Below are 24,529 nucleotides of genomic sequence, written 5' to 3'. Positions count from 1 at the left end.
ATAGATATGCCAGCTGTGGGCTGGAGCTGATCCACCCCAGGAAAGAGAAAGGACATTGGAATAGCTGTGCCATTGCTTCTCTCAGGAAGTTAGGTTTTTTGATTGAGGGGATAACTGAGATTACAGTCGTTGAGAGACAGCTTTTGTTTTTTAAAGGTATGAGTAATATTGGTACGCTAACACTTTTTCTAGAGTAAAAATCCATCAGAAAGAACATGCAGGTAGGGGAAATGAGGCAAGAACTGATGAATCAAGCTCTCTCACTGAGCTGAAGGGGTGGCTGCAAGGGTGCAGGTCAGGGTGCTGTAGGTGGACTTGTGCTGGACAGGAGGAGGCGGTGATGCTGTGGAGACAGATGAAGTCTGACAGAGCAGGGAGAGGCCGCCCCACAGAGTCCACGCCAGGGATTTCTTTACGTATGGTAGAAAGAAAGGGTCCAGTCGTGTGACATGTAGCCTTCCTGGTGGAGGCCTTCTACTGCTGTTCATGGGTAAGGAGATGGAGGGTGAAGGGAGGATTGTGTAGCTGGAGATAACAGGTACGAACCAGTGAAGAGGCAGCTTCTCATGCCGTGTATTAATTGTCTGCTGTCCTAAGCTTAGTGGTGAGATCATTACCTCGGTTTCTGTGGATAGGGCATTTCGGAGTGACTCAGCTGGTGGCTTCTGGCTTAGGCTGCACAAGACCTGGCTGGTACTTTAGCTGTCGGGCACCTTACCTGGGGCTTCACGGTCTGCATGCATGATGGCTCACTCCTGTGACTGGCTGGAGGCTCTTACCATGTGGACCTGCGAGGTCAGCTTCTCTGGAGTGAGTGAGGCCATTAGTGACCTAGAAATATGTCTAGGCCGTGCTCTTTAGCCCTGAAATGGTAAGGCTGGTTCACTCTTGGGAGGGTAATTAAATTCTTCTTCTTCTCCTCCTCCTCCTCCTCCTCCTCCTCCTCCTCCTCCTCCTCCTCCTTCTTTTGATGTTTTGCTGGGGATGAATATGGAGCCTTGTTCATGAACAAGATATCTGAGCCATTTCCTTGTGTATGTGTATCTTTGTGTTTTAAAGATTTGTGTGTGTGTGTGTTTTAAAGATTTATTTATTGAGAAAGAGGGAGAGAAAACCAAGGCATCATTCTGACACATGCAGTTCTAGAGATTGAACATAGGATCTCGTGCCTCACTTTCTTTTTTATTTTATTTTATTTATTCCCTTTTGTTTCCCTTGTTTTATTGTTGTAGTTATTGTTATTGTTGTTATTGATGTCGTCATTGTTGGAAAGGACAGAGAGAAATGGAGAGGGGGGAGAGAAAGACAGACACCTGCAGACCTGCTTTACCGCTTGTGAAGCGACTCCCCTGCAGGTGGGGAGCCGGGGACTTGAACCAGGATCCTTACGCTGGTTCTTGCACTTTGTGCCACGTGCGCTTAACCTGCTGCACTACCGCCTGGCTCCTGTGCCTCACTTTCTAAAGCTTTATCCACTGAGCCACCTCCTGGGCTGCTGTTCTGTATTTTTAGAGAAGCTGAGGCACTGTTCCGTCATCCCTGGAGCTCCACCTGCTTTAGCTGCTGTCCATGGTGCTCCCACGTGATGCTGGCATTGAATCCAAGGGTTCTTAAGTGGAAGGCATACACTACGCTGCTTTCACCTCCTGGGTCTTTGAGCTCCACTTTTTAAAATATTTATTTTTATTTATTCATTCCCTTTTGTTGCTCTTGTTGTTTTATTGTTGCAGTTACTAGTGTTGTTGTTATTGATGTCATTGTTGGATAGGACAGAGAGAAATGGAGAGAGGTGGGGAAGATAGGAGGAGAGAAAGACAGACACCTGCAGACCTGCTTCATCGCCTGTGAAGCGACCCTCCTGCAGGTGGGGAGAGTTCCACTTTTTAAATAAATATTTGATTTACTTATTGGATAGAGACAGAGAAATCAAGAGGGGAGGGAGAGAGGGAGAGAGAAGACTATGGCAGCACTTCTTCACTGCTTGTGAAGCTTTCCCCTGTGTGTAGGGACCAGGGGCTTGAACCTGGCTCCTTCAGCTCAGTAATGTTGCGCTCAGCCTAGTCCTGAGCCCCATTTATTTTTTATTAGTGATTTAATATTGGTCTACGAGATTATGCGATAACGGGTATAATTCTGCACAGTTTCCACCACCAGCATTCTGTGTCACCATTCCCTCCACTGGAAACTGCAGTAGTTCTCCCAAGTCACCTTAGCTCCACTTTTTGAAGAGAGGACTAGCAAAGAACTCTGAAATGTATTTCAAAACTACAACACATCTATCATTTATCTATACGAGCAAATATACTCTTTAAATTTTTTAAAAAAATTTATTTATTCCCTTTTGTTGCTCTTGTTGTTGTTGGATAGGGCATAGAGAAATGGAGAGAGGAGGGGAAGACAGGGGGAGAGAAAGACAGACACTTGCAGACCTGCTTCACCGCCTGTGAAACGACTCCCCTGCAGGTGGGGAGCTGGAGGCTCGAACCAGGAGCCGGAGTATAGTCATTGAGTCAGGCAGTCTGCTCAGGATGTGAAGTCAGGACGTAAACATTCAGTACCCAGTGCTGGAATGGCGGCTGAGCAGGAGAAGCCCTGGGCTCAGCCCATCAGCTCATGTGGTGGGACTGTGCTTGGCTTCTCTCTCACAAATGAATAAGTCAAACATTGTCTTATACAGAAATTTTGACATACTTTATTGTATTTTTGCATACATGTTACTAAAGGAACCAGAATGTGATTTAAATAAATATTAACATTTATTAAACTTGCTTTTTCCCCTTCTGTGATTACTCTTGCAGTGTAATCTCTGATTCTAAATTTAACCTTTGAATTATTTTAGACCTTTTGATGCTGCTCTGGAGAAAGTTTTGAAATGGATCAAAGAAAGATGGATCAAAGGAATGAGAGTATTGTTCCTAGTATCACTCAGTTGGAAGACTTTCTTACAGAGCACAATTCCAATGTGGTCTGGCTTCTGGTTGGTAAGTAGATATCTTTTCCTGTGCTTTATAACTATTATTATTATTATTATTTATTTACTTATTTTATTTTTTGCCTCCAGGGTTATTGCTGGGGCTCGGTGCCTACACTATGAATCCACCGCTCCTGGAGGCCATTTTTTCCCCATTTTTGTTGCCTTTGTTGTTGTTGTTGTTATTATTGCCATTGCTGTTATTGTTGTAGGAGAGGACAGAGAGAAATGGAGAGAGGAGGGAAGATAGAGGGGGAGAGAAAGACAGACACCTGCAGACCTGCTTCACCGCTTGTGAAGCGACTCCCCTGCAGATGGGGAGCTGGGGCCTTGAACCGGGATCCTTACGCTGGTCCTTGCACTTTGCGCCATGTGCGCTTAACCCACTGGCTTTATTATTTTTATGTATAGGTTATCAACATTGAGGTTTAGCTGTGGTTGGTTGAAATGAGAATGCTTGCAATACGATCTGCCTCTGGGGAGCTTGTGATATTTGCTTCTGTGTGATGAATGTCTTTAGCAGCACGTTTTTAATGAAGATTAGAAGATGATTGAATGGAAACCTATAATGAGATTCTTTTGATTTCCCCCCCCCCCCAACAGCTACCATTCTGTCCTGTGGATGGATTATTTATCTCACATACTATAATTCTCGGAATGTCGGTCTCATTTTAACACTGGTTCTTAACAGACTATACAAGCATGGCTATATCCACATTGGTAAGTTTGACTGACAGTGAATATTTTTCTTGTATGCAATTTTGAGGTATGTGATATAAATTTACATTTTGTAAACAGGTTTACTTTTAGAGATTGTTTTATTCTTTTTACTTTTGTTTCATGAAGTTTAAACCAATGAACTGATATCTCTCACACTGATGAGAAGTGGACCTCTACTTGATGTCCTTTACTGCATTCTTATTTTTTTATATATTTATTTTTTTTCCCTTTTGTTGCCAATTTTTTATTGTTGTTGAATAGGACAGAGAGAAACGGAGAGAGGAGGGGAAGACAGAGGGGGAGAGAAATATAGACACCTGCAGACCTGCTTCACCATTTGTGAAGAAACTCCCCTGCAGATGGGGACTTAGGGACTCAAACCAGGATCCTACCTGCTGCGCTACCACCCAACATCCCGTATTCTTATTTTTTAAGAGCCATTATTTCTTTTTAAAAAAATATTTATTCCCTTTTGTTGCCCTTGTTTTATTGTGGTAGTTATTATTGTTGTTATTGATGCCATTGTTGTTGGATAGGACAGAGAGAAATGGAGAGAGATGGGGAAGACAGAGAGAGGGAGAGAAAGACAGACACCTGCAGATCTGCTTCACCACTTGTGAAGTGACTCCCCTGCAGGTGGGGAGCCAGGGGCTCGAACTGGGATCCTTACTCTGGTCCTTGCGCTTCTTGTCACCTGCGCTTAACCCGGTGTGCTACCGCCTGAGCCATTTCTTTCTTTCTTTCTTTCTTTTTTTTTTTTTTTTTTTTTTAACCAGAGCACTGTTCAGCTCTGGCTTATGGTGGTACAGGGGATTGAACCTGGGACTTTGGAATCTCAGGCATGAAAGTCTCTTTGCATAACCATTATGCTATCTACCCCTGCCCCCGAGCCATTTATTTCTATGAGAGAAAATGATCAGAGCCCTGCTCAGTTTTGGCATGAGGGGGTGCTAAGGATTAGACCTGCAATCCCTAGGGTGTCTAGGACCTTAGGCATGCAAGTTGTGTGCTTTTAGTGCTCGTTATTTGCTAAAGTGTTTGTACAGTAACTTCTGTACATACTTGCTTATAAAATATAGTCACTAAAAGAATTTGAAAAATCCTGATACCTATTTCTACCTGTCGTAGAAATTTACTAAGATTAGTCTAATGCTTGATGAAGCTTTGCTGTTTCTTCTTTGTCTTCCTTTTTTTTTCCTTTGGTATTTCTTAAAGGTCTTATTTCTTTAAAAATCTATCATCTGTAGAGTACAGATGACTAAAACCAATGAACTTGGGGGAAAAAGTGTCCACAAGCTGTCTTGTGGAGTTTGTGAGAACTGTCTGTGGTGCTTGTGGGGAGTAGGGTGGGCAAGAGCGTGGAGCTGTGGTGGACAGTGTGGTGATCACAGTTCTTACTATGTATGCTGCTAAAATTATACCCTGAAATATCATTTTTAAAAATTACATTGTCACTAATAAAACAAAGAATTTAAAAATTGGAATCATGTCATGTATTTCATTTATGGTTGACTTTATCATGTAGTTTCTGACTGCTTACCAGGACAAGTTTGCAGGTAGCAGTGTGTATTAGGAGCAATATGCTTTGGAAAGTCTTAAAACATTGGAGAAAGGGGTGAGGGTCACTGCAGAGAATCACTCTAACCTCCTCACAGTGGACATAAGTACACTCTCTCTCAAACATGACTAATCTTCCCTTAGTATGCAAATCTGTAGCAATGACTGCTTTTTGAGAGTCCTGGAAATTTCTAGAGAAACTGAGAAGTGGAGAAAATTGTTGATAGCCACAGTTCTGGGTTTATTCAGCGGCTGTGCATAACTCAGGACACTGCCCACGTGCGTCAGCCGCGTCAGCCAGTGTGGTCCTTAGAGATGCGCTGAGGCGCTTTTGTTATATGTGAGCAGAGTGACAGGACATCAGGAGTATGGAGAGCACGTGTGGTTCCGAGTATACTGAGTGGAAGACTATTTAAACTGCGGCCTGAGAGGTGGCACAGTGGGCAAAGTGCTGGACTCTCCGGCAGAAGGTTCTAAGTTCAGTCTCCGGCGCTGCCTGTGCCAGAGGGAAGCTCTGCTTTTCTCTCTCTCTTTCTCATTAATTAGTGATTTTTCTTTAAAAGGTTAAACTGTAAAAGCTCTGCTGTCTGTCCAAAACAACTGCACTAATTACTGTTGTTTTCTCTGCGTCACAGGCTCCTTTTCTTTTTCCGTTCTTTCTGGAAAAGTCATGGTTCGTGAAATCTATTACATAACGGAGGACATGTCTATTAGGTAAAAACATGACAAAAAAAGAACCTTTTAAAACATATGACTTGATTTTCAAAACTGCAAATTAAAATTTAATTTCTAGGAAAGCCTATGGGATAAATTGGTGTTTTAAAATGTTTCTGTCAGTGAACTTAGCTGATATTTAGACCGACATAATTTGATTAAATAGCAACTCATCAGAACAATCTCATTTCATTCCTAGATGAAAAGACAAGTTATATTTTTGTTGTAGAATCCATGGTGACCATTTGTTTTTTTAAATTTCTTTTATTACTTATTAATTTATTTTTATTTTTAATACCAGAGCACTGCTCAGCTCTGGCTTCTGGGGGTGTGGGGGATTGAATTTGGGACTTTGGAGCCTCAGGCATGAGAGTCTGTTTTCATAACTGTTATGCTATCTACCCCCACTTGAATTTTAAAAAAATATTTGTTTATTTACTCCCTTTTGTTGCCTTTGTTTTATTGTCGTAGTTATTATTGTTGTTGTTATTGATATCATTATTTTTGGATAGGACAGAGAGAAATGGAGAGAGGAGGGGAAGACGGGCAGAGAAAGACAGACACCTGCAGACCTGCTTCACCACCTGTGAAGCGACTCCCCTGCAGGTGGGGAGCCGGGGGCTTGAACCGGGATCCTTACGCTGGTCCCTGCGCTTTGCTCCACCTTCCTCAAATTTGTTTTTTAAAATAAAGACTAGGAATGTTAAGAATTCACAACTGTAGGTGCTTTTTATGGTTAATGTGTTTTTAGAATTGTTTAGCATCTGTCAGCAGCTCTAGTTTTACTCTAAGAAGGAAACAATGTGGATATACTAAATGATTAACATGCCTGATATGCTCTTATGTAAGCGTGAAATGAAAAACAGTCTGTTTTTGTGCTTTTCATAAAACTTGATGCTTAACTAGAACTTGAAAATTTTAAATATGTTGAGAGCCAGACCTTCCACCTTCTGCACCCCATAGTGACCCTGGGTCCATACTCCCTGAGGGATAAAGAATAGGAAAGCTACCAGGGGAGGGAATGGGATACGGGGTTCTGGTGGTGGAAATTGTGTGGAGTAAAATTTTAATTAAAAAAATAATAAAAATAAAAAAAAATAAGTTGAGAGATGCTAGGATTTGGTATCATCCCCTTAAAAGAGAGGCAACTTCTTTGTGAGCCTAAAATTACTTCCAAATTAAAAGCAAGAGGTAAAGGGTTCCAGGTCTGTTCGTATGAGTCGTGAGAGGCATTCTGTAGGAGTGGAGTGAAGCAGTCTATGCAATGGCTTTTTCTCAGTGTGCTGACATCCCCCTTCTATGACTTGACTCTTGTTTATATGCTGCACACTATTTAAAGTAGTATTTAAAAACGAGATGTTTTCCTCTTAGCATTTACTTTTCTGTTAGATGTAACCTGGTATCTTAGTATGCCTAAAGAGAGCAGCCGGGATTTGGACGATAGCACAGCGGGCTAAGTGCATGTGGCGCAAAGCTCAAGGACCAGCCTAAGGATCCTGGTTCCAGCCCCCAGCTCCCCACCTGCAGGGGAGTCGCTTCACAGGCGGTGAAGCAGGTCTGCAGGTGTCTGTCTTTCTCTCTCCCTCTCTGTCTTCCCCTCCTCTCTCCATTTTTCTCTGTCCTATCCAACAGTGAACAACATTAACAACAACAATAATAACCACAACAAGGCTACAGTAACAAGGGCAACAAAAGGGGGGAAAAAAAGGCCTCTAGGAGCAGTGGATTCATGGTGCAGGCACTGAGCCCCAGCAATAACCCTGAAGGCAAAAAAAAAAAAAAAAAAAAAAGAGCAGCCTAGCTGAAAGCGACACAGATCTTCTGTGCTTTTATAACAGTGGTCATGCAATATACTGGTGTGTTGCTGTCCTGCTGATAGTTTTCTGTGTTTCCTTAGTTATTATCTGTTGCTCATCTTTCATAAAAACTAAAATTCAGCAAACTATTACTCATTATCGTTGTGACTTATCTTGTATAGAATTCAAGATGGATTTATAATTTTTCGGTGGTGGAAAATGTATAATCCAAAGCAGAAACAACATGGTGAGTATTTGTTTGAAATTTTCAGTCACCTGATTATACTTTTTGCTTATGGATCTTGAAATGTTTCACATTTAGTGAGAGACTTAGGTATCTTTGAAAGCTTTGGAGTTTGGGGAGGTAAAATAGCTCCGCAGGAGAATGCCTGCATTGCTGTGTTTGTGATCCAATCCTGAGCCTTTGGTGCACCGACCACATGGGAGCATTTAGGCCCTGGGGGAAGGTTTAGTAGTGGGGGTTCTCTCCCTCTCTGTCTCTATCTGAAAAAGGTGGTCTGCAGTGGCAAAGCCCCAGCAGGGTTTTTTTTTGTTTTAAATTTTTTAATTTCTTTATTGGGGGATTAATGTTTTACATTCGACAGTAAATACAATAGTTTGTACATGTATAACATTTCTCAGTTTTCCTCATAACAATACAAAACCTACTAGGTCCTCTGTCATCCTTTTTGGACCTGTATTCTCCCTCCCACCCACTACAGAGTCTTTTACTTTGGTGCAAAACAGCAACTCCAGTGCAGGTTCTACTTGTATTTTCTCTTCTGATTTTGTTTTTCAACTTAAAGGTAGAGAAATTTAGGGTTGTTTTCATTAAGTACAGACTAATAGCAACCAAGAAAGAAGAGTAAATAAAAGAATGAAGAGGGAGAAGATAGAGACGGAGAAAGGTACTTTGGGTTCAAATGTAGCAGAGTTTTAAACCCAGCAGGGTTTCTCAAGTTCAGTATTTAGATTCTGTTAACCTTGAAAAAATGTATAATGAACTTAAAATTTTTTTTTTTTTAAAATTATCTCTATTTATTTATTGGATAGAAACAGCCAGAAGTCAAGAAGGAAGGGGAAGATAGAAAGGGAGAGAGACCCCTGCAGCCCTGTTCCGTCACTTGTGAAGCTTTCCCCCTGCAGGTGGGGGCCAGAGGCTTGAACCTGGGTCTTTGGCACTTTAACATGTGCTCAACCAGGTGCGCCGCCACCTGGCCCCAGTAAACTATTTTTTATAGACCAGTTTAGGAATAGAAAAATATTTTACTTTGCATTTATTATGATTTCCTGTGCTGGGTTTTCATAATGCCTTAGATTTGTGGCTAGTTTTGTTTTATTCAGTACAGTTTGTAGTGAGATGCTATTTCTCTCTCTCTTAATATTTATTTATTAATGAGAAAGGATAGAGAGAAAGAGCCAGGCATCACTCTGGTACTTGTGCTGCTGGGGATGGAACTCAGGACTTCATGCTCGAGAGTCTAGTGCTTCATCCACTGTGCCACCTCCCAGGCCACATGAGATGCTGTTTCTCTATCATAGGAATGAGTCCTCCTCTGTACATAATTATTCCAGGGACCAAGCATATAGCAGCTTATAAAACAAGTCCCTGCTCTTACAGAACTTGCTTTATTTAAGTTAGGAGAGATTTGTACAGCTAGCAAGTAAACACCTATATCATGGATAAATGAGGAAAGTCAACACAGGGTCTGTGGAAGAGGAATTGCTGGTTTGCAGGAGGACATCCAGAGAGGCATCACTGGTTGGGACATTTAAATAGAAACATGAAGCAAGTAAGGAAATGAGTCATTGCGAATATCCGAGGGTCAAACACTTCCTGGCTGTGCTGTTCCTGTTTCAGTAGCCCAGTGGAGGCCAGCGTATGTGGTGTGCTGTGTAGAGACATTACCCTTTGAACAAGATGGGAAACCTTCAGAAAGTCAGGGAGCAGAAGAGTGACAGGATTTTACACAGGTGTTTGAAAATTCTTGCCAGTGTGCAAAGCAGAGGCATAAGGAGCTGAGGAGTGTTGAGTTCAAAAAGCAAGGAGGTTGAGTTCAAAGAAGTGCTGGGGGATGGTGACAGGTAGGGAGGAGGGCGAGGGTGAGGGTGGGTAGGAGGAAGAGAAACACAGCCAGGACTTGCTGACATCTGGGACATGAAAGAAAGGATATCCGGATTTGGGGCCCACGCAATGGATGCATGGGGCATGATGTTGATGAGGAATATTGTGGAGCAGCTTTGGGTGTGAAGGTGCTTTGAGGGTGCGGATGCGGATGCGGATACGGATGCCAGGAGGTAGCTGAGTCAGCTGCTGGTTACTTGACCATAGCATTTTGAGAAGATGCCGTGGATGATGGTTGAGGAAAGAATTAAGCCTAATGAACCTTTGATCTGCTTAAAAATGGGAAATGGAGGGGGTTGGGCGGTGGCGCAGTGGGTTAAGCGCATGTGGCGCAAAGCGCAGGGACCAGCGTAAGGATCCTGGTTCGAGCCTCCGGCTCCCCACCTGCAGGGGAGTCGCTTCACAGGCGGTGAAGCAGGTCTGCAGGTGTCTGTCTTTCTCTCCCCCTCTCTCTGTCTTCCCCTCCTCTCTCCATTTCTCTCTGTCCTATCCAACAACAAAGCAACGTCAACAATGGCAATAATAATAACCGCAACGAGGCTGCAACAACTAGGGCAACAAAAAGGGGGAAAAATGGCCTCCAGGAGCGGTGGATTCATGGTGCAGGCACCGAGCCCAGCAATAACCCTGGAGGCAAAAAAAAAGAAAAATGGGAAATGGTGGGGCTGGGTGGTGGCACACCTGGCTGAATATATGCAGCCCAGTGCACAAGGACCCAGATTCAAGCCCCTAGTCCCCACCTGCAGCGGGGGGCTTCTAAGTGGTGAAGCAGGGCTGCAGGTCTCCCTCTCAACCTTTTCCTGCTCCCTCTCTCCCCTCTACCTCCTCCTTCCCTATCAATTTCTCTTTATTTCTATCCAAACTAAACAGTAAAAAGTAATAAAAGGAAAATGGTATTTACTTATATCAACTCAGATATTTCATATATATTAAAAACCAGTGTGTTTACTAGTTTATTTTAAGAATTTGGCCTATTGCAAGAAAAGCAACAAAGCACCGACATAATTCTTTCAAAGGTTGCTTTAGCTTTTAATTCTGTGATAAATCTGAAGACACTGGAGGGAACCCAGGTCAAGAACTATTTAAACAAATACCAAAAAAGCTATAGCTCTTAAATAGTAGTTTTTTTCTTGGGGGGTGGGGTGGCAATTGGATTTATTTATCTTTTATTTTTCGCCTGTTACCTGGGAAGTAGTGAGGAAAAAATATCTAGATTCTGTAGAGCTAAAATAATGTGTGAGTGGTCCGGGAGGGGGTGTGGTGGATAAAGCATTGGGTTCTCAAGCATGAGGTCCTGACTTCAGTCCCCAGCAGCACGCGTACCAGAGTGATGTCTGTTCTTTCTCTCTCTCTCTCCTCTTATCTTTCTCATTAGTAAATAGGTAAAATCTTTATGAAAAATAAAAGTGTGTGAAAAATGAATATTGCTTTATTTTTCTTAGTTTATTTTTGAAGTACAAGTGGCAAGTTTTTTTGTTTTTACTTTTGATTAATAGTGGGTACAAGTATAATCCACACTGCATGGCAGAATATTTTTATTAGTCTAGCTCTTTTCTTAATAATTAGAGAAGAAAGCAATTTTGAAAGTTTGAACCATACTAAAGTTATGTATAGCGTATTTGAAATATACCTTAGCCTACTTTAAGTGAATTATTTTTATCTATTAAAAATTAAACTGTTTTACAGGTTCAAAAAGGATGACAGAGGACCTAGTGGGGATTGTATTGTTATGTGGAAAACTGAGAAATGTTATGCATGTACAAACTATTATATTTACTGTCAAAATATAAAACATTAATTCCCCAATAAAGAAAGTTAAAAAATTAAACTTTTAACTTGAGCAGATTTATCTAGTTTTAATTGCCTTTCAGTTGAATTTGTTTGATAGAGTTAGAAATAGATAATGGTTACATTCTCAAACACTGTGTGCTTTCCTTCTGCCATTAGGTGACGTGGTGCACTGTCTTAGATTATTTCCTCAGTAGAAACAAATGTCCCATTTGTTACTTGGTTTTTTTTTGCCTCCAGGGTTATCCCTGGGGCTTGGTGTCTGCCCTAGGAATCCACTGCTCCTGGTGGCCATTTTTCCATTTTATTGATTGGACAGAGAGAAATTGAGACAGGAGGGGAGATAGATAGGAAGAGAGACAGACAGACACCTGCAGACCTGCTTCACTGCTTGTGAAGCTTCCCCCCTGCAGGTAGGGAGCTGGGGCTTGAACTAGGATCCTTGTGCGGGTCCTTGTGCTTCATACTATGTGCATTTAGCCCAGTGTGCCTGGCCCCCTCCTGTTTGTCACTTTCTAGGTTTATTTACTAACTACTGTTGTTACTAGTATTAGTATTAGTAACAGTAGTATCTATATCTTTTATTTGAGACTATTGTTGGTATTTACAGTTCATGAAACTTTTAAACATTTTTTAAAAATTATTTTTATTTATTTATTGGATAGAGACAGCCAGACATCGAGAAGGAAGGGGTGATAGAGAGGGAGGCAGAAAGAGAGACCCCTGCAACACTGCTTCATCACTGGCAAAGCTTTTCCCTGCAGGTGGGGGTCAGGGGCTTGAACCTGGGTCCTTGTGCGCTGTAACATGCGCTCAACTAGGTGCACCACCACCTGGCACCCATGAAATATATATTTCCTAATGTTGTGTGTGTGTGTGTGTGTATGTATTTATTTTTGCCTCCAGGGTTATTGCTGGGGCTCTGTGCCTGCACCACGAATCTACTGCTCCTGGAGGCTATTTTTTCACTTTTGTTATCCTTGTTGTTTTATTGTTGTTGTTGTTGTTATTGATGTCATTGTTGTTGGATAGGACAGAGAGAAATGGAGAGTGGAAGGAAGACAGAGAGGGTAAGAGAAAGACACCTGCAGACCTACTTCACTGCTTGTGAAGCAACTCCCCTGCAGGTGGAGAGCCAGGGCCTCGAACCAGGATCCTTATGCCGGTTCTTGCACTTTGCCGCATGTGCGCTTAACCTGCTGCACTACTGCCCGACCCCTAATACTTTATATTTTTTAAAAACAAGCTAGTATTTATGGAGAACCCTAGCTGTACACACAAATTGTTTATACAACTCTTAAATTTTATTATTACGTAACCTAAATTTGTAAGATCAGGTTTTTAGAATGCTACATTAAAATGAACTAAATACTCTCATGGATAGTGCATCTGTCAAGGCAGGTTCAGGGTCCACTGCGTTGCAGGAAGCTTCAGTGCTGTAGTGTTTTTCCCCCTCTCCCTCTGTCTTTCTCTGTCTGAACAAATTAACTTGCAAGCTCATATACACCAAAAAAAAAAAAAAGTGTGTATATATTGACTTCAGGTTTTTTTTCTGTTTAAATAAGTTGTCTGAATTACTTAGCTATGAAAAAAAAGATGTGACTAAAAGTTGGCAGTTTTAAGAAAGTCAACTAAAAACTGTTCTTGTCATTGGTGTTTAGATCCCAAAGCAGAAACAAGATTATATGTCACAGTCAATGACTTTGAATTTCACGTCTATAATCGCTCTGATGTCTATGGACGTCTCCAGGAACTGTTTGGTTTGGAACCAACAATAATTCCACCCAAGAAAGAGGATGGGAACGCACGGGAAAATGGGAGAGCGAGAACCCAGTCCAAAATCGAAAGGTTCCTTGTCACAATTGACTTAGTTCTCATTTATATTTGAACTTTTGCTTTTATCAAAACTTATTGATACTGTGCACCTAAACACAGCGTGGACTTTCTTTCTTTGTAGATTAACTAGAACTTGCAGAGCCGTAAACAATGACGTTTTTCTGTAAAGCTTTAAATGAAGCAGAGCTGTAAACAATGACGTTTTTCTATAAAGCTTTAAATGAAGCAGAGCCATAAACAATGACATTTTTCTATGAAGCTTTAAATGAAGCAGAGCCGTAAACAATGATGTTTTTCTATAAAGCTTTAAATGAAGCAGAGTTGTGTGAGAAAGCATCCTGTCTCCTCCATATTGTTAACTGCTGCTGTCAGCATCTTAGCCTGTTCAGTGCGTGTGAGCAGATGCTCACGCCCTTATACACATTCAAGGCGCATATGCAGACACATCTCAGTGTCCTGTCTGTTCTTCTGCCCTTAACCAGCACCACACTGTTGGACGGCAGTAGTCCTCCACTTTTGTCCTCCTTCAGTATGTTTTAGTCACTCTGGGCCTCTGGCCTCTCTATGTGAACTTTCGATTGGTTTGTTAATGTTCATGAGTGCCCACTTGCACTTTGTGTATAGCTGATTTCATTTACTCTTTGCTGATCATTTATATGTCTTCCCCCTCTAATCATTTTATTAGGGGATTGGTTTACAGTACAGTTGTTGACATCTGGGTACAATTTCTCATCTCCCCATGATACGCATGTGCAAAACACCCTCACCTCTAAATTAGGTCCTTTCCCACCTTTGCGCTCCAGGCCTCCAGCTCTCTCCACTTCCTCTGGCTCCTTTACCTCCTTCCTGAGTCCTTTGCTTTGGTGCAACACACCAACCTCATTTTCATGTTATTGACAGGACACTGATTGAGCATGAGTTGGTGAAAACTCTGGAAGAGCAAGGGTCAGATGAACTGTCAAATGGTTAGAACACTAGATGTCTAATTGACTTGTACCTTGATCACTTATTGTTTTAATAATTTTGAATGTCTCTTCAAATGTAGACTTGTAGTGAAATGGACATAATAGTAGATATAATGACAGTATATTGTGATATATATTTAAAATTTTTTAAATGTTTGTTTATTTTCCCTTTTGTTGCCCTTGTTGTTTAACATTATTGTGGTTATTGATGTCGTTGTTGTTGGATAGGACAGAGAAAAATGGAGAGAGAGGAAGGGAAGACGGGGAGAGAAAGACAGATGCCTGCAGACCTGCTTCACCGCTTGTGAAGCAACTCCCCTGCAGATGGAGAGCCGGGGGCTCGAACCGGGATCCTTATGCTGGTCCTTATGCTTTGTGCCACGTGCGCTTAACCTGCTGCGCCACTGCCCGACTCCATGTATTTTATATTTTTATCACTAAAGCTTGTCTTTTTTAAAAAAAATTATCTTTATTTATTGGATAAAGATAGCCAGAAATCGAGAAGGTAGGGGAGATAGAGGGAGAGAAAGAGAGACACCTGCAGCCCTGCTTCACCATTCGAAAAGCTTTTCCCCTGCTGGTGGGGGAACCAGGGGCTCAAACCTGGGTCCTTGCTCATTGTAACATGCACTCAACTAGGTGCACCAGCACCCGGCCTTAAAGCTTGTGTTTCTGAAAACAGTTTTGCTGTCATAGTTTGCCAATTTTGTTCCAAGAGACATTTAGGTATATTGGCACTCCTTTGGATATATTTAGAAAGGCATAAATTGGCGTTAAAATTGTGTATTGTTGGGCTGAGCCACTAGCACCTAGGTTTGTGCATTAGACTTTCTTGTTAGAGGCCCAGAGGCCCCAGTTTCAATTCCTGGCACAACCATAAGCCCAACTGAGCAGTGCTCTGGTTTCAGTCTCCCCCTCTTCCCTCCAAACTCTCATCTGATTAAAATAACGTCAGTAAAATATCTTTTTAAAAGTGTGTATTGTCAACTGTGTCCTTAGGGATTTCAGTTTTTCTTGTCTATGTTTCTTAGAGTTAAAGTGAAAGCAGAATCTCCAGACCCCACATCTTCATGGAGATCACTTATTCCAGTCATCAAGGTCAATGTGAGCACAGTAAGTAGACTTGGCCGCAGCTAATGCTTGCTGTGTTAGCACAGAACCTTTCATTTTGCAAATGTAATCCCCACTTCAGTAATTTTGTAGAACTTTTTTGTTATAATTTCCATAAAGTGTAAAAAATTTTTATTATCAACATAATTTTAGTCCATATTTATTAAACTGAAAAGCTATTTATCTACAAGTACTTACATTTCTTTGAACACTGTCCAAATTGGTCAGTGCAGGAATTTAAATAGTATGTGATGTAAAGTGAATCATTCAGTTGTTGCTGGGAAATGCTTGTTACTAGAGTCACCTTAGAAAAAAATGGCCTGCACGTGAAGGTATCATATCACTAATCCACTTTTCTAGGGGCGTCTGGCCTTTGGCAACCATTACCAGCCTCAAACTCTGTGCATCAATTTTGATGATGCTTTCTTAACTTACACTACGAAACCACCTTCCAGTCATCTTGACCAGTTCATGCACATTGTGAAAGGAAAGCTGGAAAATGTTCGAGTCATGCTGGTTCCTAGCCCGAGATATGTTGGACTTCAAAATGATGAGTAAGAAAGCCTTATTCAAGTCATATTTTTTGGGCTGGGGAGACAGTATAGTAGTTCTGTAGAAGACTCTTCTGCCTGAGGCTCTGAGGTCCCAGGTTCTATCTCTAGCACCACCATCAGCCAGAGCTGAGCAGGGCTCAGCTGTATGTTCTTCAGCATTTCTGTCTCTGATTACAATAAATTAAAAAAATAATAGTAATATTAAAAAAATTCCAGGTTTGCCTAAAAAGATAAAGTAATGGGGGCCAGGTGATGGTGCACCTGGTTAAGTGCACCTAGGACTATACACAAGGACCCACGCAAGGACCTGGGTTCGAGCCCCCACTCCTTGCCTGCAGCAGGGGGGTACTTCACGAGTGGTAAAGCAGTTCTGCAAATGTCTTTATCTCTCCCTCTCTCTCCCCCCCTCAATTTCTCTCTGTCCTATCCAATAAAATAGGGGAGAAAAAAGGGGAGGAAATGGCCACTGGGAGTGGTGGGTTTGTGGTGCTGGCCAAGCCCCAGCCATAATGCTGGAGGCAATCAATCAATAAATAAACTAATTTTAAAAAAGTAATGTCTTTTTATTTAATGGAAATGTCAATTAGAATTTTCAGCCTCGGGCTGGGCTATGATGTATCCAGTTGAGCACACATTATAATGCACAGAGACCAAGGTTCAAATCCCTGGTATCCACCTTCTCATGAATAGAGAAGCCTGTGCTGCAGGTCTCTCTCCCCTTCCTCCCCTTCACCTTCTGTCTCTGTTCAATAGATAATAAATAAAATATTAAAAAAATAATAAGAATTTTTAGACTCTAAGTTTTAACTTTTTTTTTTTTTAATTTTCTTTCTTTATTGGATAGAGAAAGCCAGAAATCATGAGTGAATGAGGAGAGAGAGGAGACAGAGAGACACCTGCAGCCCAGCTTCACCATTCGAAAAGCTTTTCCCCTTTTTTCCCCAGATGTGCCACCACCTGGTCCTGACTCCTTTTAGTTTCTTTGGTTTAAGTTGACAATAATTAGGTATATTTATCTATTAAGTCAAAAGTGTAGACTTGTTTTGTAAGACAAGTAGATATGTTATACATTGGGAATCTCTAAATGTTAATTCTTTTATGTAAGACTGACTCTAGCCTGTTCTACCCTTTTTTGGATGTTTCTATGTTATGAAATACACAATACTGGTAGGTTTTTTTTCTTCTAGAGGAGATGAATAAATATTAAATGCTACAAATTCTCAAGTTTGTAGCTCACTGGGCATGGAGACCCCAGTCAGATTTCCACCTGACTCTTGAGACTTGTTTTCCTTTGGTGAAGAGGAAGGGCTCAGCCTCACTTTGTGGCCACTTCCTGTCCCCATGGACTAGACCTCAAGGACAGTAGGCATCTCCCACTGGCTCTAACCAAAGTGCTCGTGGGTCAGGGGCCTCATGATCTTTTTTCTTGGCAGTGAGACTGTCTTTTGGTTTGTGTAACTTAGGTTTACATGAGTTTTCACTGTCTTAGCTATCTTTTTTGTGTAAGCAACACATAACTTGGGAAAAAATGAGAAGCATGATTAGTCTCTGTTGGTTCCACTTAGGGCTAGCTTGCTACTGACTTTTCTAAATAGAGAGTTTGGGACCAAGAGGAGACCCCCAGAGCCTGTGGTACTTAGCTGGGTCCCCGGCCTCACTTCTTGTGACCACAGGCTTTGCAAAGCTTCTTCTGGAGGTGGGCTCTGCATGCTGTTCTTTATTTTTGAACAGAGGTTACAGTGCTGAATATATTTGGATTTTCTGAAAAATGTCAATAGAGAGTGAGCTGGAAAAGTGTGTCTTCCCTTTCCAAAATGCTAGCTTTGAATGCTTTTTAGGTCTTTTCTTCCTGTTTGCTTTTACCTACTTCTTTTTTTTTTGCCTCCAGGGTTATCGCTGGGGCTCGGTGCCTGCACTACGACACCGCTCCCGGAGGCCGTTTTCCCCTTTTGTTGCCCTTGTTGTCTATCATTGTTGTAGTTATTATTGTTGTAGTTATTATTGTTGTTGATGTCGTTGTCGTGTTGAATAGCACAGAGAGAAATGATGAGAGGAGGGGAAGACAGAGAGGGGGAGAGAAAGACAGACGCCTACAGACCTGCTTCACCGCCTGTGAAGCGACTCCCCTGCAGGTGGGGAGCTGGGGGCTCGAACTGGGGACCTTGTGCTGGTCCTGGTGCTTTGTGCCACGTGCGCCTAACCCGCTGTGCCGACGGCCGGCACCCGCTCTTACCTCCTTCTGTCATTAACTAGCACTTGCCACATCTTGCACTCTGGAGATAAACTTGACTTTTCCCCTCTCATTTGCGCAGGCCACCCAGGTTGATGGGGGAGGGCTTTGTGGTGATGCAGTCGAATGATGTGGACGTCTACTACTACATGGACGAGCCAGGTAGGGCTTGGGCTTGGGAGAGCGCTTCACAGTGCGGTTGTGTCCTTCTGATAAGACCTTATTTCCTTACGCCACATCTAATAAGCATCAGTGGCAGATACGGTTGTAAGAGCACCTACCAAAAAAAGCTGTGCTGTCAAAAGATGAATAACCCCTGTACTTCAGACCAGAAGAGAACAATGTGGTAGTTTTCCCTTCAAATTCTGCTTTCACAAATGTAGCTTAAAAATGGGGAATGCAAATAACCACAGGTGAACACCATTAGGGACCTGGGGATAGTTAAGACCGAGCATATTTAGCTTGGGAGAAAAGTCAGAGTGTGAGATGTGAGACATTGAGTTAAGGACTGAATCTAGACAGTTGTGATGTTTCATAGGTAGCTTTACTTTCTAAATCTTAAAGATAATTTACTTACTCTGATGGTCTCTGGGGCTTCACTGTTCTGGACTGAATTTTTCAGATAGAGGGAGAGAAAGGAATCACAGCACCAAAGTTTTCTTCAGTGTGGTGGGAGCTGAGCTTAGTTTCACTTTTTTAAAGAAGCTAAACTTCAGATTCTCAGCCTTTTTTGTCCCTACTCATCTTTTTGTATACACTGTTCCTGAGAAAGTTGAGAAATTTTACACATGTATCTAAACCTGTATTTACTGTAAGTGATTAGTCCCCAATTAAAAAAAGAAAAAAAGTTGACAACATTGAAGGAGAGAATATGAGATCATGAAACAGTGTATTTTCAAATCTGTGTTCAGATTCAAAGCATATTATAACGACTAGAAAATCAGACATTCTCAATGTATCCATGAGATTCTAGTAAAGCTTTTCAATTTCAGTGTTTTAAAACAAGTATTTAGACTGACTAAGAGAACTTTTGATAGGGAATTATAAGTAACTGCCTTTATATTGTGTATTCCGCAACATAGGACTTGTTCCAGAAGAGAGAGAAGAAACTGCTGAAGGAGAAATGAGCGGTGAGGCTTGCAAGCTACAAGACCTGCCTCCATGCTGGGGCCTGGACATAGTATGTGGCAAAGGGACAGACTTCAACTATGGGCCATGGGCTGACAGACAAAGGTATGTCGGCTGTACTTCCAGCAGGTCACTCAGCTGTATTGAGATAATACTGTAGTTTTTACTAACAACTATGGAAACATTTTCAGGTTTTATTTTCTCTTTATTTATCCTTATCAGAGAAATACTTCATAAGACAGCTGTCTCAAGGGTTGATCCAATTTTTGTTCACGATTTTATTATAGCATGCTATCACTCTGATAGGAAGTGTGGGTTTCTTGTGAGGGCTGTGGGGAAGCAGCCACCCAGGCCTTGGCTTGAAAGTACCCTTTGCCTGTGTCTGCATCTTTCTCTGGGACAGCCACTGGCCATATTGATTAGGGCCCACTCTGATGACCTTACTTTAATGTGATTACTTCACTAAGGTTTCTTCTTCAAGTCTGGACAGAATCTCAGGGGTTGTGGTTAAGGCTTGAGCATATGACGTTATAGAGGAACACAATTCAGCCCACAACGGATAAGTAAAGGCGGATTGGGGGAGGGTTTTGGGGTTGTTGACATGAGCTACGTTTAAGTATAGGTTATCCAGGGAAGGAAGAGGACGGTGGAGAGGTGGGAGGAAGTCCTGAGTGGAGAAGGGTTTTGGGGTTGTTGACATGAGCTGCATTTAAGCATAAGTTATCCAGGGAAGGAAGAGGAGGGTGGAGATGTGGGAGGAAGTCCTGAGTGGAGGGTGGAGTTTGGGGAGGAGGAGGCAGCAGCAAGGGCTGGCGGCTAGGCGGGAGAGTGCAGGTGCGTGTGGTGATGAAGCACTGCCTCCTAGTTTCTGTAGGTTGCTCATAGCTCAGCAGCTTTGGTATTTAATGCGCCACAAACGTCTATTGACTCATTACAGAATATAAACAAAGGATGATGCCTACATTTTTATGTAACTAGTCATTGCTATGGCTAGTTTAGTTCTTCTGTTTATAAAGTACCTTTATTGATAGAGAAATAAAAACCAGCTCATTCACTGACAGCTCTTCCCAGGCCACTGAGAGGCTAGTGAAAGTGTGTTGATATAGTATGACGGGCTGACCCTGTCCGTGAGTGTTTTACAAAATGCTTGAGAATTATAAGATCCTGCCTCCTCTCCTCTCCTCTCCCGGATCAACTAGGAATACCAAAGGAGACCACCCGGACCGAAACAAGACAGGACTAGAATGACCACAGAAACCCAGTAAATCACCCGTGAGTACAAACACGCGTGGCTGGTGACAGAGAGGAGAGAGGGGCCTAAGGAGAGATTAAGTGACTGCTAACAGTTCGACAGTTTGTCAGTGGAGACACCACCTCCAGTCTGCTCCACCAACAAGGGGACAGCTGAAGGGAGGAAAGGACTCCCCAGAGACTCACCAAGTACAACTCTGAGTCTCCATTGCTACTACCCTCAGAATCTGGAGCAGCAACAGGGAGGGACACCAGGGCACAGAGATCTAACCGGGAAACTCAGGAGAAGACCTATACCTCGGTGGCATAGCTGAAGGGCTGTGAAAGTCTCTTTGCATAACCACTGGATTATCTCTGCCACACCCTGCTTTATCTCTTGGTCAGGAGTCATTGATTAAGCCAAGAAGCCTATTGATAGTTTAAAAGCCCTCAGGCTACCATAGCCTACAGGGGGAAAAAAAAAAAGGCTTTTACACCACTGAACTCCAACTCAGGGATTGAAAAAACTGTTAACTTATATAAAATGGTTAAAACAACAAGAAAAAATAATGGAGACTTGAACCAGGACAAGAGTCCAGCTAAAAGTCCTCCAGAGGGCAAAGCACAAAACAACGAGTTCAACATCCAAACATTAGCTAAGGAAATAATAACAGGAGTGAGTAAAGAATTTGAAAAAATTGTAATCAGAACTGCAGGAACAACAAATGAGAATATGGAAGAAAATTCTAATTATCTCATGGTTATTAGAGAGCTGAAAGCTGAAATTGCTGAGCTAAGAAGGCAACTAGCTGAACAAGCTAAAACAGTATCAGAGCAGGGCAACAAAATAGATGAACTCCAGAAAGCAGTAGAGGGCAGAGAGAATAGAATCAATGAGGCTGAAGACAGAATTAGCAAGATTGAGGATGAATTAGAGACAACTAAAAAAGAAGTAAGAGATCTCAAAAAGAGATTAAGAGATGCTGAAAACAACAACAGAGTCCTATGGGATGACTTCAAAAGAAACAATATACGCATTATTGGCTTACCAGAGGAAGAAAGAGAAGGAGAGGAAGAAAGCATTCTCCAGGCCATAATAGCTGAAAATTTCTCTAGCTGAAAATTTCTCTAGTCTAGACAACACCAAAGACATAAAGATTCAAGAAGCCCAGAGGGTCCCAAACAGAATTAACCCAGACCTAAAGACACCAAGACATGTCATACTTAGATTGGAAAGGAATAAGGATAAAGAAAGGATCCTCAAGGCTGCAAGAGAAAAACAGTCACCTACAAAGGAAAACCCATAAGATTAGCAGCGGACTTCTCCATACAAACACTACAGGCCAGAAGAGAATGGCAAGATATCTATCGAGTGCTCAATGAGAAAGGCTTTCAGCCAAGAATACTATATCCTGCTAGACTGTCATTCAGACTAGATGGAAGCATCAAAACCTTCTCAGACAAGCAACAGTTGAAGGAAGCAACCATCACCAAGCCTGCCTTGAAAGAAGTTCTGAAAGGTTTCCTATAAACAACCAGACCACCACAAATAGAACATATATCAAAACACTCTAAAACTCTACAAGAATGGCGTTAAAATATCTTCAATCTTTGATATCCATAAATGTGAATGGCCTGAATTCACCCATTAAAAGACACAGGGTAGGAAGATGGATCAGAAAACACAACCCAACAATATGTTGTCTACAGGAAACTCACCTAACGCAACAAGACAAACACAGACTTAAAGTGAAAGGATGGAAAACTATCATTCAAGCCAATGGCCCACAAAAAAGGGCAGGAACAGCTATTCTCATATCTGACATGATAGACTTTAAAATACATAAAATTAAAAAAGATAGGAATGGAGAATTATAAGATCCTGTATTCTGTTAATTCTGGTATTGTGGGGGGTATATGAGCATCCTTCCATCAGGCAGCTCTTGTCAGTTACACAGAAATTGAATGTTTTTTGAAAATGCTTGGAGTGAGTTACTACCGTACTTCATAAAGTTCTGGCCTAAGTTATTAGACTTACAAATGTCAGAGCTTAAGATTTCAGGTTAGAAAGCAAACACTTTCATATTACTGGATTTACATTTTCCTTTTTTATAATTTTTTTTCTGCAGTAAGTCTTCGTTTTTAAAAATTTTTTTTTTTTTTTTAGAAACTTATTTTTGGGGAGTTGGGCGGTAGTGCAGTGGGCTAAGCGCACATGGCGCAAAGCACAAGGACCGGTGTAAGGATCCCGGTTCGAGTCCCTGGCTCCCCACCTGCAGGGGAGTCACTTCACAGGTGGTGAAGCAGGTCTGCAGGTGTCTGTCTTTCTCTTCCCCTCTCTGTCTTCCCTCTTCTCTCCATTTCTCTCTGACCTATCCAACAATGATGACATCAATAATAACTACAACAGTAAAACAACAAGGACAACAAAAGGGAATAAATAAATATTTAAAAACATTTAAAAAAAGAAACTTTTCTTTTTCCCCTTTTGTTGCCCTTGTTGTTTATCGTTGTTATTGCTGTCGTTGTTGTTGGATAGGAGAGAAATTGATAGAGCAGGGGAAGACAGAGAGGAGGAGAAAGGTAGACACCTGCAGACTTGCTGTGAAGTGACTCCCCTGCAGGTGGGGAGTCCAGGGCTCGAGCTGGGATCCTTATGCCAGTCCTTGCACTTGGCGCCATGTGCACTTAGCCCGCTGAGTCATCACCTGGCTCCCTGCTAAGTCTTCTTTATTTACTATGCAGCAGTTGAAAATGAGTGTTTACTTACTTAAGTAGTGGTTACATGTTTGCCAAGAAAGTAACAGTGCTTTAGCATAGTACATTGTCACATTTGTAGCAATTGAATAAAACATGATTTTTAAAATTTTATTACATTTTAAGTAAGGCATATGTACATGAAAATTCAAATAAAATTCTTTTGTAATCTGTAGCCATGTTCACTTCTGGTGTGATGCTTGTTACAGAGAAATGATACAAATCGGTGTGCCCTAAGAAATGTATGCTCCCAGGCCCCTTCAGTAGGTCATGTCTACAGTCAGTGTCTAAGTCTGGACCCAACACAAGCGTTTGGGTTTACTTTTTCCCCATGGACTTACTCCCTTCATGCCACAACCTTTCCACTGTTTCCAGCAGGCCCGACACAGTTCACCTCACCCAGTGGTCGCCCTGGACTGTTGGTCTCTCGTGCTGTTTGCTTTATGTGGCAGTGTGCCTTTCCTGTCATTCTTATTAGCCTAGCTGACAAGCCACCATCAGTGGTGGGCGCTTTGCAGCTTTTGTTCTGTCCTATTTTCCCAGGCTGCTCTATTCCAGGTGGCTGATTCTTTCCTCAGTCCTCCTGTTTAAAAGCCACAGATAGCACCTTCTTGGAATGTTATGATTAATAGTCTTCTAATTTGGCTCACACAGAAAACGCTGAACTGAAAACCCTTTGGAATTCATCAAGTGATAACAGGAGGCAAATACAGTGGGCCATAGCCTTCCAACAGTTCTGCCCTCTGATGCAGTTTAACATGAGTATGACTGTAACAACAATGACCATTTCCCCCTTTGCTGTCTTTTTGAGTAGTCGTGTTCTAAGGTTTGTTTTGTCATTTCTCTGTTGTTTGCACATTTATTGTGCTGGTAATATTACTCAGCCAACAAACAGATGGTGCTCTTGTTAGAATTACTAGTTTCCACTTGTTTGTGTGTTGGTTGGGGTTGTATTTTTATTGTTCCCTTGAGCTGCCTTTAACTGTGCATAGTGAACACGTGGCTTCTCTGTAAGACTGCAGTCTGAATTCAAGCCACAGGCGTTGCT

The 24,529-nt window shown here is 41.9% G+C and overlaps 1 protein-coding gene across 14 annotated transcripts in view; it reads left to right on the top strand.

Annotated features, from left to right (window-relative positions):
* BLTP1 (bridge-like lipid transfer protein family member 1) overlaps positions 1-24,529 on the top strand; it is a 165,083-nt gene that overhangs the window by 3,472 nt on the left and 137,082 nt on the right. For 13 of the 14 annotated variants that reach the window (XM_060179114.1, XM_060179119.1, XM_060179117.1 and 10 more), the window contains exons 3-11: positions 2,840-2,981; positions 3,575-3,691; positions 5,884-5,962; positions 7,941-8,005; positions 13,333-13,519; positions 15,504-15,585; positions 15,943-16,136; positions 18,449-18,528; positions 19,449-19,599. In XM_060179114.1, the coding sequence (XP_060035097.1) occupies positions 2,873-2,981; positions 3,575-3,691; positions 5,884-5,962; positions 7,941-8,005; positions 13,333-13,519; positions 15,504-15,585; positions 15,943-16,136; positions 18,449-18,528; positions 19,449-19,599 (1,064 nt within the window). In that variant the 5' untranslated portion in view covers positions 2,840-2,872. Of the gene's footprint in view, positions 1-2,839; positions 2,982-3,574; positions 3,692-5,883; positions 5,963-7,940; positions 8,006-13,332; positions 13,520-15,503; positions 15,586-15,942; positions 16,137-18,448; positions 18,529-19,448; positions 19,600-24,135; positions 24,308-24,529 lie in introns of those variants that run through there. The other variant, XM_060179125.1, reaches the window with a different exon arrangement.

The sequence above is a fragment of the Erinaceus europaeus genome, chromosome 19 (genome assembly GCF_950295315.1).
Source record: "Erinaceus europaeus chromosome 19, mEriEur2.1, whole genome shotgun sequence".
Taxonomy (NCBI): domain Eukaryota; kingdom Metazoa; phylum Chordata; class Mammalia; order Eulipotyphla; family Erinaceidae; genus Erinaceus; species Erinaceus europaeus.
The sequence above is the reverse complement of the archived record's forward strand: the minus strand, read 5'-3'. Positions and strand labels throughout refer to the sequence as shown.